This window comes from Elephantulus edwardii, unplaced genomic scaffold (genome assembly GCF_000299155.1).
Source record: "Elephantulus edwardii isolate Elephantulus edwardi_28Jun2011 unplaced genomic scaffold, EleEdw1.0 scaffold00017, whole genome shotgun sequence".
Taxonomy (NCBI): Eukaryota; Metazoa; Chordata; class Mammalia; order Macroscelidea; family Macroscelididae; genus Elephantulus; species Elephantulus edwardii.
In genome coordinates this window covers 4,666,967-4,681,664 of record NW_006399767.1, presented here as the reverse complement: position 1 = coordinate 4,681,664, position 14,698 = coordinate 4,666,967, and the positions used below count along the sequence as shown (strand labels likewise).

The 14,698-nt window shown below is 37.2% G+C and overlaps 1 protein-coding gene across 1 annotated transcript in view; it reads left to right on the top strand.

Moving 5' to 3' along the window:
• GLYATL3 (glycine-N-acyltransferase-like 3) overlaps positions 1-13,643 on the top strand; it is a 23,221-nt gene extending 9,578 nt beyond the window's left edge. Inside the window, exons 4-5 of the mRNA XM_006882120.1 lie at positions 8,687-8,813; positions 13,166-13,643. Of these exons, the coding sequence (XP_006882182.1) occupies positions 8,687-8,813; positions 13,166-13,643 (605 nt within the window). The remainder of the gene's footprint in view (positions 1-8,686; positions 8,814-13,165) is intronic.
• Positions 13,644-14,698: the final 1,055 nt, after the last annotated feature.

The window sequence follows — 14,698 nt, the reverse complement described above, 5'->3', positions numbered from 1 at the left end:
ATTATATCTATTTATTGATTTTATAATTTTACTCAATATTTTCAACATTATATCAGATCAGTTTTCTTAGATTGATATCCCATCAAAATAAGGCCGAGGACTTTTTTTTTCTTTGCCAAGGTCATCAATGCAGCTTGAACTTCTTTGAAACATTGATTCTTTATAGTCTATCTTTTTGTGTGTGTTTCTTTTTATATTACTGCTGAGTTAACTAACTCAGTCCCAAAAGGACAAATTCTGTGTAAAACCATTATTTTAGAATGAGTATGAGGATCAGGGTGGCAGGGGTATTTTGTGGAAATAGAGTGGTGTGGAGCAGGAGGTAGGGTGTTAATCATAGGATTGCACAATTTGATGGGTGGGTGGGGTGAAAGAAATGGGAAGGATCTTTTGTGAAAAGCAATGTATCCAAACTTTGTAACTAAATCAGAATAAAAGAAATAGATTTTTAAAAAGGTGGTGACATTTAGATTTTGAGACAGGAAGTGGAGGGTGAGTAGGTCAAGGTAGCCTTTAATTATTTTTTTCTCTTAAATTTAATTTTCCCTTATTTGCTAGTTCCAGCTAACACTAATGTATGTTGATTGCATGTTTGGTTAATTTTGGACTTAAGAATTAGGTAAAAATCTTCAGTTTCCTCTTTGGCTTTAGATGTTGTACATATATTTGAATAATAGTAAAATAAAATTGTTTTCTTTTAGAAATCTTTAATATTCTGCCACCTATTTGTAATTCACGTAAATTGTATACTTTCCAATTCACTTTAAACATAACCTCGGGGTCACTGGGTGGATTCTGACTCCTGGCAACCCTGCAGGACAAAGTAGAACTATCTTAATGGTTTTCCAGAGTTGTACACTTGTATAGAATCAGACTCCCTCATCTTTTACTGTGGAGCAGCTTGTGAGTTCGAATTGCTAACAATATTTATTAGAAGCAAAGCATTTCCAACATTGTGCTGCTGCTGTTGTTGTTGTTATGTGCCGTCAAGTCGCCTGCAACTCATAGCGACCCTATGTACAACAGCCCTAAACTCCGCTCTGTCCTGTGCCAATCGCACTGTCTCTGACACTCCCATCCCAATTATCCCAGTCACTGAGTCAATCCACCTCATAGAGGGCCTTCCTCTCCTGCGCTGTCCTTCCACCCTCCCAAGCATGATGTCCCTCTCTAAGGACCGGTCTCTCCTCACAACATGTCCAAAGTATGTTAGACAGAGCCTCAGAATCCTTGCCTCCAAGGAGCCACCCGGTTTAACCCTTTCCAGGACAAATCTGTTTGTTTTCCTAGCAGTCCATGGTATTCTCAATACTCTTCTCCAACACCACAGCTCAAAGGCATCAATTCTCCCTCTATCCTCCTTAGTCCAACTCTCTGATGCATAACAGGTGATTGCGAAGATCCTGGCCTGTATCAGACGCACCTTAGTCTCCAAAGAGATACCATTGCTCTTCAGCACTTTGGAGAGGTCCCTAACAGCAGACTTTCCCATGGCAATGCGCCTTTTAATTTCCTGGCTGCTGGTGCCAAGATTGTTGACTATGGAGCCAAACAAACTAAAGCTGTGTACAATCTCAATCTCTTCACCATCCATCCTGATGCTGCCAATTGGTCCAGTGGTGAGAATCTTTGTCTTCTTGACATTGAGCCTCAATCCATATTGTAGGCTGCAGTCCTTGACACTCTGCAGCAGGCCCTTCAGGTCCTCCTCAGTTTCAGCAAGCAGGGTTGTGTCATCCGCATAACACAGATTGTTGATAAATCGTCCACCAATCTTGACCCCACATTTCTCCTCATAGAGCCCAGCCTCCCAGATAATCTGTTCTGCATGTAGGTTGAAAAGGTATGGAGATAGGATGCATCCCTGGCGTACGCCCTTCCCAATTTTGAGCCATGCAGTGTTCCCTTGCTCTGTTCTGACGACTGTCTCCTGGTCCAAGTATAAGTTTCACATTAGAACGATCAAGTGTTCTGGGATTCCCATTCTTCTCAGAGTCAGCCACAGTTTGTTATGATCTACACAGTCAAATGCCTTTGCATAGTCAATGAAACACAGATAGACATTCCTCTGGTATTCCCTGCTTTCAGCCAAGATCCATCTAACATCAGCTACAATATCTCTAGTACCACGACCCCTTCTGAAACCAGCCTGGACTTCTGGTAGTTCTCTGTTGATGTGCTGTTCCAGTCGTTTTTGGATAATCTTCAGTAAAATCTTGCTTGCATGTGAAATCAGTGAGATTGTTCTGTAGTTTCCACATTCTGTTGGGTCACCTTTCTTTGGGATAGGAACAAATATCGATCTCTTCCAGTCAGTTGGCCAAGTGGTTGTTCTCCAGATTTCTTGGCACAACTTGGTGAGCTCGTCCAAGGCAACATCTATTAACTGAAATATGTCAATTGGTATACCATCTATTCCTGCTAGGACTTCAAATTTGCCTGTTTTTCCCCCCAGAGTTCAGTGTATAAGAAAAGAGGCTAAATGGCCATACCTTGTGATTCTGCTGTGTCTGTATCAACTTATCACCTAAAGATTCTGATGACTTTCATGTCTGCCATTAATTCAAAACCATTTTTTTTCCAATTTGAGATCTTGCCGAATTTGTTTTAATAAAGAAGGCTTTATAAGTGACCTAAAGCAAGTACTTTCTTATTTTTTAAAGGATCTCTAAACTTTTCCCCATTGTATCTTATTTGATCTGTTTTTAAATTTGGTCCTTTAGAGCCATCTTTAACCAGCTGCTTGGGAAGCTAGTAGGTGTACAAGCTGGTAACAAAACTTGTGAAGCTGCTGACTGGACTGGAATATGAAAGTATAAAAAGTCTCTAAAGAATACTGGTAGTCCCGTGGTTAAATTCTGGGCTGTCAACTGAGAATTAGGTAGATTAAACTTACCTGTTGGATCCAGTAGGGGAAAGAACTAGCAACATACTTTCATAAGAATATTACTAAACTATGCTGGTGCATAAGCACAGCATGTTGCTGTTGTTAGGTGCTGTTGAGTGGATTATGACTCACAATGACTGAGCAACAAGTCTGAACCTTGCTTTACCCTTCATCATTATAACAGTCACTTGTGTCAATCCATCTTGTTGAGGGCCATAAAGATTACACTCTAGGAAAATCTATGTGTCAGTTCTACTCTTTCCTATGGACCACTGTGAATCAGAATTGCCTTGATGACACATAACTATAAAATATATGTTCCCTCTCTGTAACTACCCACAGAGAGGCCATGTGGCTCAGAACCAGAATAAATAAATTTATAAGACAGAGCAATATAAATTCAATAAGAGCTGAAGTAGGAATAATCACCATGCTAGCTTTATTCAAAGGAAGAAAAAGAAAGCCATTAAAACAAGGGTTTAAATCTAGAAAAATGTTTTTTCTGTCATTACTTACACATGAATTCTATCAGAAGTAAATAATACAACACATACCATGTTCTTGAGACTATTTCAAAAAATAATAAATCCAAATTTCAGATTCCTGTGAATATTGGACCCTTAACACAGACTCTGAGCTGTCAAGCTATACTACCTAGAAGATAATTCATTATCTTCCTAAGAGCATATTTGCCAATGAGAGGAAAATGGAAAAATGGAAAAGAAAGAAACTCTCTCAGGGCAAAACTGGGGCAACAGAGGATGAAGCATCAATTAGTTGCTCCCAGAGAAGTACCAACAGCTGTCAGATGAGTTTATCAATGAACTTCCATCAATACTAGGTTAGTGAATCTTTTACAATAATGACCCAACATAATTGATTATTGCATAAAAAAGACTTTTCCCCCTCTAAATGATATTTTATATTGTGGCTCATCTTTCTACATATCATACTATACTAGTGGGTGTTGAATTGATTCAAATTCATGCTCATAACACATGTGTCACAGAATAACTATGTTTCACATGGCTTCCAAGGGCTCTTTTTAAAAAAAAAAAAAAAAAAAGTTGATCGCCAGACCCTTCTTTCAAGGTGCTTCTGGGTGGATTTGAATCTCTATGATTTTGCTTAGCAGATAAATAAGTAATGACAGCCAAAACTTTTTGCTAGATTTAACTGGATCTCTTAAGCATAAAAATTGCCTTCTGTTATTTATTTGTCTCTGAATTTTGCCCACTGTATTTATTACAACTAAAGGATGATTACCTGGAAACCATGTGAAACAACAGATTTAATAACATGTTTTGTTGTTTTTTTGGTTTTTTGGGGTTTTTTTTGCACTGGATGTTTCATTTGTATCTGAAGATTTGCTAGATTTAGCATAAATTCACCTCTTATTTTATGAAATTGTACCAATATTAACCAACATTAACCAAGACTTATGAACTATAGCTATTACTATTATTATTTCTTTCTTGTTACTCTGTATTTCTCACATACGTCATCTATGTCGTGATTTAAGATGGTTATTGCCAAGGTCTTGCCAATACATACTAATTTTAGGAAGCAAGAAAATGAGGGCAATTCATAAAATTTAAAGAAATTACCCTACAGTAAAAAAAAAAAACAAAAACAAAAAACCAAGGGTTTAAGTATTGGTGATCTGACCCTTTCCGTGTATGATTAATTTGAGCGATAAAAGTAGGATTTCCAGAAGTGTTAAAAGAGAGGAATGAAAAGCAAAAACAAGCAAACAAAAAAAACTGTTGGAGATTAAACACTGAATGCTAAGTGAGAGTTTTATTGCTAAGGAGTAAATAAACTCTGTTCAGCATAAAATCTAGATAGTATTTCACAGATGAAGTTTGGAACAGCAGAAACAGAATGGATATTCTAACACCAAAATCTGAGATCCAGTGTGAAAAACGATGTATATATACTTTATGAACATTGTATGTAAACCAATATAAAATTAAAAAAAATATATAATTATAAAACCCTTCTCTATTATTAGAAAACCAAAGCCTTCAAGTCTAATTATATGGCAGTCTGAGTACGTCAGTTATGTAATAACTGGGTTCGCTAGTAGTGGTGTTGAATAAAATGCAAATCTGATTTAGTAAGATGATAACCTATTCAAAAGGATTATTTCAAAAGTGATAGAGAACTATTGCAGTGGGGGGAGGAGGACTGTTGCAATAAGGAAAACACTCTGACCGATCATCTGTTGCCTCATGATTAAGGCATAAAGGTTTTATTATACTGACAGAGAGTGAATGAGGCTGGAAGGAACCAGGTGTGGAGAAGTGGAGTGAAAGGCAGAGGGTTATCAAACACTAGATCAGAGCTTTTATTACTGAGTACAACCTGGTTTTGGAAAGAACTCTTAAAGAGATTGATGCCCACTAATTCAGATTGAGGTTTGGTCCAAGTTCAAGGACTTAAGGAAGAAAAGAAGCTTAACCAAACTTTGATTAATAAGTGTTTTGTACTAATTGATCAGTTCAGATAAAAATGTCAGCCAATCATTTGTGAGGCAAAGAATGGAATTTGAAAAGCCTGTGTCTGACCTTGTTGCTTTCGTGTGCCATGGAGTGGGTATCAACCCATAACTGACCCTGCAGCAGGTTTTCAAAAGCAGTAAATTGCATGAAAGTGACCATCTTTCTCCCATGGAGTAGCTGTTGGATTCAAACCACATGCCTTCAGGATTTCGGAGTACCATTTTAGGCAAATGAATAAGGAATCATCTATGAATCTTAATTAAGTCATATGCAGAGTTACATTCTTTAGAGTAAGTCCTTTTCTGGACATAAAATTTGGGAAATTTATTTAACACTCACTATTTTCTACGATCATAAGCTTCAAGGAAAATTTAATATTGTCAGTGCCCTGTTGTTATCTGAGGTTCCACCTCAGGATTATGGTATCTCTTCCTTTATTTCAAAGTGGTTGCCCAGTTATGTTTGCAGTGGTCTTAGCAACTAGAAAGGAGGTAAGGATGGTTTCTTCTCTTTACCACCTTTCTGGCTTCTCTTCCATTTCATCCCCATCCACATGTACCATCACTCTCAGCCCAGTGTAAATAACAAAATTTACAGCATATAATTCTAATGACCTCAGTCTTGGGAGTTCAGTGTAGGATTTTAGTACCCAAGTCAGAGTCCTTCACTCTTCTCCATTCTACAGTTCATTTGCAAGGTAAGGTTTAATATAAAAGAATAAAAGATTGTTGTATTAGGGGGGGGAAAGGCCACTCAATTCTGAAAAATAAGTTCAGAAGCATTTATTATGAGAAGAAAAAGGTACATTTGAATGTACTGAAGCTCTAGTTTGCAAAAGTGAGAGCAACTGACTACATTGAAAAAGTTTCTAACCTGGGGAATAACTGAGAGCAATGGTGAACGTTAGTCTCAGAGAGACTAGAGTCATTCCTCTTAGGAACATGAACCAAACAAAGAACCCTTTATTATTATTTCTCCTAATCTATACTGTACTGAAAATTCTAACCAAAGTAATAAGAGAAGAAAAGGAAGTAATATGTATTGAGATCAACAAAAGACGTAAAACTATTGCAGATGATGTAATCCTATATAGAGAAAATTTCAAAGACTCAACAAGAAATTGTTGGAATTAATTGAATGATTCAGCAAAGTGGCAGGATATAAGACCAACATACAAAACTCAATCAGATTCTTCAGTAGCTAAGAGTGACTGATACATTGTCTTTGAGTTGGAACTGGCTTATAGCTGATCCTCCCGCTGGTTTTTATTGCCTTTTAATTACATGGAATGAGACTGCCCATTTTTCTTCCATGAAACAGCTATTGGGCTCCAGAGAAGTCCTATCTTTGGGTTAAACAGTACAGCGTCCTACCAGCTACACTATCAAAGCTCCCTTCAATTCCCATAGCTACTTGTACACTGAATTTTTTTTTTTAAAAAATCGTTTTAGTAATTAAAGAACTAAATAATAGATGCTTGTGATGGCAGGAAGGCAAACAAACAAACACATAAAATCAATAACAACTTCTTAAAAGAAGAGCAGCCAGAAATTGAGAGGTATGACGGTCAGAGGTAGTTCTGGCTCATGTGAGAATGAAGAGAATGAAGCAGAAGTTCTTGTCTTGTATGGAAATGAAGAGACTCATCAAAAGAGGTGGTAATGTATACAGAGGAAATGGTCAACAGAATCATGGAAATTTAATTAGCAAACTCAGACTATGAAAACTTTTCATAGTAAATAAACGGAACTCTTTAATAAATAAATATAAGGAAATAAAGGGAATTCAAGAAGATCTTCTCAATTATGAGACTTACAGCACTTTTTTAAAAAAGGCAAAATTAAAATGTAATGCTTAAGAATACATATATGAATGATAAAACTATCATGAAAAACAAAAATGGTGATTCCTGAGAAGTTTAAGAAAGGGATTTTTTTTTTCTTTAGAAGAAAATGGACTTGTGATTGAGAGAGAAACACAAGGTAGTTGGTAATTTTCCATTTCTTGAATTTGGAAGTTGTAATAATAATTGTTGTATGCTGTTTTCTGTGTCTAAGCTACACTTGAAAGAAGTGTTAAGCTGGTTTTAGAAAATATCAGTACAGTTTAGAGAAAAAAGACCCTAATCAAGATGGATTGACTCTGTGACGATAACAATGGGCTTGAGCATATGCATATTGCAAGATGGTGTGGACTGTGTTCAAAGCAAGGTTCAGATCCACTCATAGGGGTGCTATGAGTCAGTGCCACCTAAAAACAATTAGGGGGTAAAAATTATCTGCATCATCCTTTTGATTGATGTTTCCCTTCCCTTAATAGTCTTTTTTAATTTATTATTTATTAAATGCAGTTCAGGATCATATTATGAGATTCTAGCCCCATTTTGTAAGTAAATCAGTATTGGGGGGAAAGCATGCGCTTTTCATCAATTAATTTAACCATGTCTTATTGAAAACCTGCTCCCCCTTCCCTTTGTTTGAGATTTAATTCTCTGACGCAGGATCTAATGTTCCAAAAGGAGACTATTCCACATAGCTTCCCATTCATATATTTTTCAAGATAAAGTCTCAAGGGAAAATTGGAAAAGTGACTTGGTGGGAGGAGTGGGTAAGATACATGTCATTAGATGTGAATCAAGTGAGAAACTTAATTGTCTGAGCAATTGAGTCATTTCTCTGGAAGAGTCTAAAGTCAGCATGTTGTGTCAAATACATCTAAGATCTTGTCTGTATTGAATTGTATGGCCTATCAGAGACTGTTATGGATAAAAGCATCACTCCACTCCATAAGGAGCTTAAAATCAATCTGAAGGTTGGAAAATAAAAATTCCTTCAATATACTCCAAATTCCTTTGAACAATCCTACCATAAATGTCTGTGAAAGATCACAGTATATGATCATAATAAGCAATAAGATGGGGATTTAAAAACCTCATATAAGTTTTGAAAAGCAGACACAAAATAACTAATCTACCCAGCCTGTGTAGCACTTGTCTTCTAATCAAAATGTTGGTGGATCAGACCCACCCAGCTGCTCCAGGGGAGAAGATCTGGAGATCTGCTTCTGTAAAGATTACAGCTGAACAAACTACAGGGCAGTTTTACTGTCACTTGAGGTTGGAGTGAGTTGGAAGTGACTTATGGTACCTAACTATAATACACTATGAAGGCTACGGTAATGCAAAATGACAAACAGATGGTACAAGTGATATTTAGTAAAATGCAGCAAATTCCTTTTTTGTTCTATCAGTCCAAATGGCTACACTTTTTTATTATGTGTGATTTTATGTATACAGGGCTGCAGAGTGACTTATATGATGTTTCCAAAGCTGTTGCCAACACTAAGCAATTGCACGTAAAGCTAACATCCTTCCGGGCAGTTCATTTTGCTTCTGTTCCGACTCTACCGGACATCAGTTCCCTGTAGGTAAAACAATTTTCTGCATTTGGGGTTGGCATTACTGTTATGGAAGTCCTGTAATTCTTAGCATCATTAAGGAATATTTAAGTATCTTTGAGTTGGGTAGGGACATTTCAATTAAGTTATGTGTATATTTATTCTTCTCTGAGATATTTGACTACTTATAATTGCCTAAGAAACCAAACTGATATCTTTTACGAGGATATAAATAAACTCAGAAGCTCTGTGTTGCAGTACCATGTTGTTAAAATGAAAATCATATTAAACCAATAATTAAAATGGATTCTAGTTTATTTAAGATATGATGTAAAAATTAGGGTCACATTTTGACTTGTAGGTGCCACTGAGTCAACTCTAACTCATAACAATTCTGTGTACAACAGTTTGAAATCTTATAAGATCCTGCACATTCATGCAATCTTTGCTGTACAGACACTGTGTTAATCGATCTCATTGAGAGCCTTCCTCTTTGCTTTCCAAACACAATGTCCTTTTCCAAGGATTGGCCCCTCCTGGCAGCATGCCCACACATAGGAGACAAAAAAACCTCACTATCTCAGCTTCCAGAACTTCTCTAATTACACTTTTTCCAGGACATTGTTCTTTTGACAGTCTGTGGTATATTCAACATTTTATCAATACTACAGTTTAAAGGCATCAAGTATTCTCAGTTTTCCTTATTGATTGTTCAATTTTCACAAACATATAAATAAGTTGAATATAGGTGAGTTGGGTCAGATGCACCTTAGTTTTCGAAGTAACATCCTTGATCTTTATCACTTTAAAGAGGTCATTGGCAGACGATCTGCCTAGTGCAATATGGTGTTTGATTTCTTGACCACTGCTTATATGAGTCTGGATTCCATACTCAACCAAGTAAATGGAAGCCCTTGACAATTTCAGTCTTCTCTCTATTTATCATGATATTATCCATTGATTCAATTGTGAGGCTTTTTCTTTTCTTGATATTGAAAGGGCTTTGGTGGTGTAGTCCATAACAAGCTGCACTGCTAACCCAAAGACAGTACTTCACATAGCTGAGGAGGGTGCTGGCTCTAGGAGAAAGGATTCTTTTGCTATTGATTCTAGAGAAATATCTTTAATTCCTTCAGCATATGTAAGCCTGGCATGCCTCAGAAAAGATCTTCAGACGTCTGGTCTTCCCTTTTTCTGAAGAACTACCCTACATAGGGACTTGTTTGCTTCATTCATTTCCTTCTCTCTTTGTAGTACTGAAACTCCCTCTCTGCTCACTCTTCTCTTGAGTTATCTTTTACAAGATAAAAGATATTTTCACAGGCTACACTCAAGGGAAACTCCCCAGACATATGATCATGGTTGTGATGGAAGGAAGTAAAGGAAGCTTGCATCCCACCCTTAATCCTTTACAACTAATTGGATTGTCAGATTACATACATGTGTTAGTCCATCCATGACCCCCATCTTCTCAATATTGCCCTAGAAACAGGGCCAGAGCAGTGCATTTATTTAGTAACAACTAATCCTAAAACACAACTTCTAGTATGACTTGGAGTTTCTGTTTCCTGACCAACTTCACAAAAAATAAGTCTTTAAAAGAATTCGACGGCACATAACAACAACAACAACAACAAAGGCTAAACAGTCTTTAACTTATCTAGACTATTGTTTATTAGTACTTGTGTTTTGATCATCTGTTTGGTTTCTAACCAGAAGGTTGGAGATTTGAATCCATGGGGAATGCCTGGGAGAAAGACGGGCGGTCACTTTCCGTAAAAAGTAGAGCCCTCCTCCTCAGAAACCCAATGGAAGGTCTCACCATAAGTCAGAATTGACTTGATAGCAGTGTGTTTTTTGGGTTTTTTTATTTAATTGAAAAGTGACTTTTATAGCCCAGTTTCCTTAATGTTCAAGGTTCAAAAGAATATCTTAAGGATATGACCTTAGTAAGTCACCTCACCTCAATCCTAGAAATATGGATTACATAAGAATTAAAGACTCTTGTTTCTCAGTACACATTGTGTGTAGTCTGTGAGATGCTGCAGAGTCTCAGAAGCTGAACGGAGGATCAGGTTTAAGTTGGTTCCCATTTGAAGGCAATGGTTGAATCTCAGCACATTTACTGACATCCTTTTCTTCTCTGCAAGTTTCTGAATTATCTCTGTCATCTGAGCCTGAGATTTTAATTATATTTGTTGTTTATATGGTAGGGAAGCAGCTGATTTATGTTGCGCTCTTATATACTAGTTATGAAATATTTTAACTTAACAATTTAACAAATTGTTTAAACCTCAGCACAATCCTGTAAAGTAAAACTATAGTCTTTTAAATCTCAGTTAAAGTAACATATAGGAATGAAACGTAGAGCCAGGAAATAATCCCTAGAAGTGCAGTTCCAGAATCAAGTCCAGTTCCAGTATCTAGTCTTTGAACATTTATTAATTTACACTGACATTCTTTTTTTCTCTTACTTCCGAATTCTTGCCATTTTACTAATTATCCTCACTTTATCTTAGCCTTTCTCAGGTTCAGTTTGTTTCAAAAAATTGTGTGTGTGTGTGTGTGTGTGTGTGTGTGTGTGTGTTTATGATAGAGAGAGAGAGAGTCAGAGGGAAAGAGATTTACTTCCAGAGTATGTTTTAGTTACCTAATGTTGCTATAATAGAAATACCACAAGTGGGTGGCTTTAGCAAACCAAGATTTATTTTCTCACTGTTGTTGTGTTCTATTACTATTGTTGTTGTTTTGAAATCAACTCATAGCTGACCCTCCAGTGGATTGTCAGAGGCATCTAATGGCATAGGAGGAGATTGCCCATCCTTCTCCAGCAGAGCATCTGATGGATTTGAACCGTGTGCCTTAAGAATTGTGGTGTAGCTCCTTGTCAGAATGTGTGCAGTTAACGGCTTCTGAAACTCTTCCAGAGGTTCAGCTATGGATAGATTCTGACTCAACGGTACAGAACAAAAACAACAGCATACTAAAGTATATGAGAAAACAGTAAAACACATCTTCTAGCAATATAAAACTAATCTTCCATCCACTGGATTGTTTTGAAAGGAAGTATCCCAGACATCATAGTATGTTGTTGTGTACCCTAGAGTTGGAACCAACCCATCGCTGACCCTCTGGTGGGTTTTCAGAGGCAGTTAATTGCACAGTAGTAGATTGCCCATCCTTCTTCGTTGGAGTGGTGGCTGGTGGCCTTGAACTGTGTGCTTTTGGGATTCAGTGCTGCTTCTTCCCACTAGGCCACCAGATCATCATAGTATATTTAGATTTTTTTTTATGTGTGTATTTCCAACACTCAAATTATTGCTGTTATTTTTTTAAAAAAATAACAACAATAAGGAACCTATGCTAGTATCATTCTTTAAAAATTATAACACTAAAATAATCAGTTAATATTCAAAGTTGTCCAACTATCATAATTTTTAAAACTTTTTTTTCAGTCAATATATAAATAAGGACCATGCGTTGCGTGGATAAGATGCCTCTGAAATGTCTTTTGACCTACAGATTTTATTTTTGTTTTTTTAGTAACTCCCCTTTTTTTCTTTCACATATATGTGTGTGTATGTGTGTGTGTGTGTGTAGGGTTTGCCCTGTTTATTGGTTCTGAGATTCCATTCGATATTTTCTTCCATCTACAATTAGATTTTTGAAAATTGTATTTTGTTTGAATTTATCTCATTAACACAGGAAGTTAGGCAATTGTTTTTAACCCTTAAGTCATTATCCCAACATGTGGACTCTTTCTAGTTTCTATACCTTGCCCTTCAAATGAAAGGTCATGCTATGAATGGTAACTCCAAAGTATTAATGATAACTCCTTCTGAAATATTTACTTCTATTGCAGTGACATTTCTACCTCAAGTTTACTTGCATTGTGGTTGTGGTTCTTTTTTTAATTGATATTTTAATGAAAGTTTACAGAGAGTTTGGATTTCCATTTATTCACTCTTGCACTGGTTTTAAAGATCTGTTTCAAACTTGAATCAAGGAAATGAGCTATAATGCTTGCTGTTTTTATTTTTTTTACCCTTTTTTAGTATATAATGGTTCAATAACTAGCTATTGCCAAAGCCCACAGAATTCCTGACCTAGGATCTAAAACCACCAAATCACTAATACAGTGAAAACACAAACTAGTAGTTTATTAGTATCATATCAAGTCTCACATACTAACCTAACCCTAACCCTAACCCTAACCCTAACCCTAACCCTAACCCTCTTAAACCTCACAATAGATAGTATTTGCTAAGGGGTATCCCTTGGATGATATTTCAGTTTGAATCAGTGTGAAAAGAGAAGTAGTTGTTTGCAGTCATATAATCTTATCTCATATTTCTTCTTGTATGGTATTTTATTGCAGATTGGGTTCTCCTCCCCGACTAACCTACCTGAGTGTTACTGATGCTGATCTACTCAACCGGACTTGGTCTCGGGGTGGCAATGAGCTATGTCTCCGGTACATCGCCAACCTCATCTCCTCCTTCCCCAGTGTGTGTGTCCGTGACGACAGGGGTAGCCCCGTCTCCTGGTCTATTACAGACCAGTTTGCCACCATGTGCCACGGCTACACCCTGCCTGAGCATCGTCGCAAAGGTTACAGCCGACTGGTGGCCCTCACCCTGGCCAGGAAGCTGCAAAGTCGGGGATTTCCATCCCAGGGGAACGTCCTGGATGACAACACTGCATCCATAAGCCTTCTGAAGAGTGTCCACGCTGAGTTTTTGCCTTGTCGCTTCCATAGGCTTATTTTCACCCCTACACTTTACTCAAGCTCACTTATTGCCAAGAGAAACGCAGGAATTCACTTTGTCTTCCCTGAACATTCATCCGCACCTTAACTACAAGTGAGGGCAGAATTACAGTTAGAATCAGGAAAATCTAGAGTTGTAGGAAAGGGTGTGGAGAAGCATTCAGAACTCTGAGAAGGTTTAACTCCTTGCATTTTAGGTTTCTATGCTAAAATACTCTAAACATTAGGGGTAGCTAGGAAGAGAGGATTGTCACCTTCTTAGAGGACCCACTAGAGGCACAGGGTTTAAAGCTAGCAATTATGAGCATAAAAGCAGAAATGCTGCAGAAGAGCAAGTATTTGAACAGGCAAAGGGAGCGACAACTTTCTTATCGCAGCTTGGGCCTCTGTACGCACATGTATCAAGATGAGTTTCCTACATTCATATCATGCCCTGGCTTGCCACCATCTTTATCTCCCAATATCTGTTCTTACCATTTTAATTTCTCTGCAGAGCTCAGATTTTCTCCATTTAATTGGTTCTCTTGCCAAAGATAAGTGACACTGTATACAAGTCTTTCCTATGGGAGCCTACATGCAGTGTTTCTCACTTTTTTTGTGCACATTAGACTCCCCAAGAGAGAAGAAGGCTGCCATGCAGATGGCTGGTGCCTACCTCCACGGTCTCTGATTCTGCAGGTTTGAGAGGAGATTTGAGGATGTGTGTTTTTAACAAATTCTCACATGGTGGTGATGCTAGTGCCCTGGGACCACACTTTTAGAACCACTCTTTGAATGGAGGAATGAGAATGGGAGCATTTTAAATGCTAGAACCAAATCATATCAACATTAATATGATTCATACCTGTCACAACTCCATGCCCTCCTTCATAAGCAGCTTCCTCATAAAAACAAAGCTGTATGTATGTGCTTAGAAATGCACATATGAATATGAACATATGATCAAGTAGCCCATTCATATTTTCTATATGTGCATGTATGTACTCATAAGAGTTTGATAGAACAATGAACTTTAATCTTTTTGTTACATAAAGAATTTGAAAACCAGAGGAAGTAAGTGACTTCTTCAAGATTAGCTAAATAATCAACACCAGCTACTGAACCAGTACTCTATAATTCTCATTCCTGATCTACTTTTCTTTT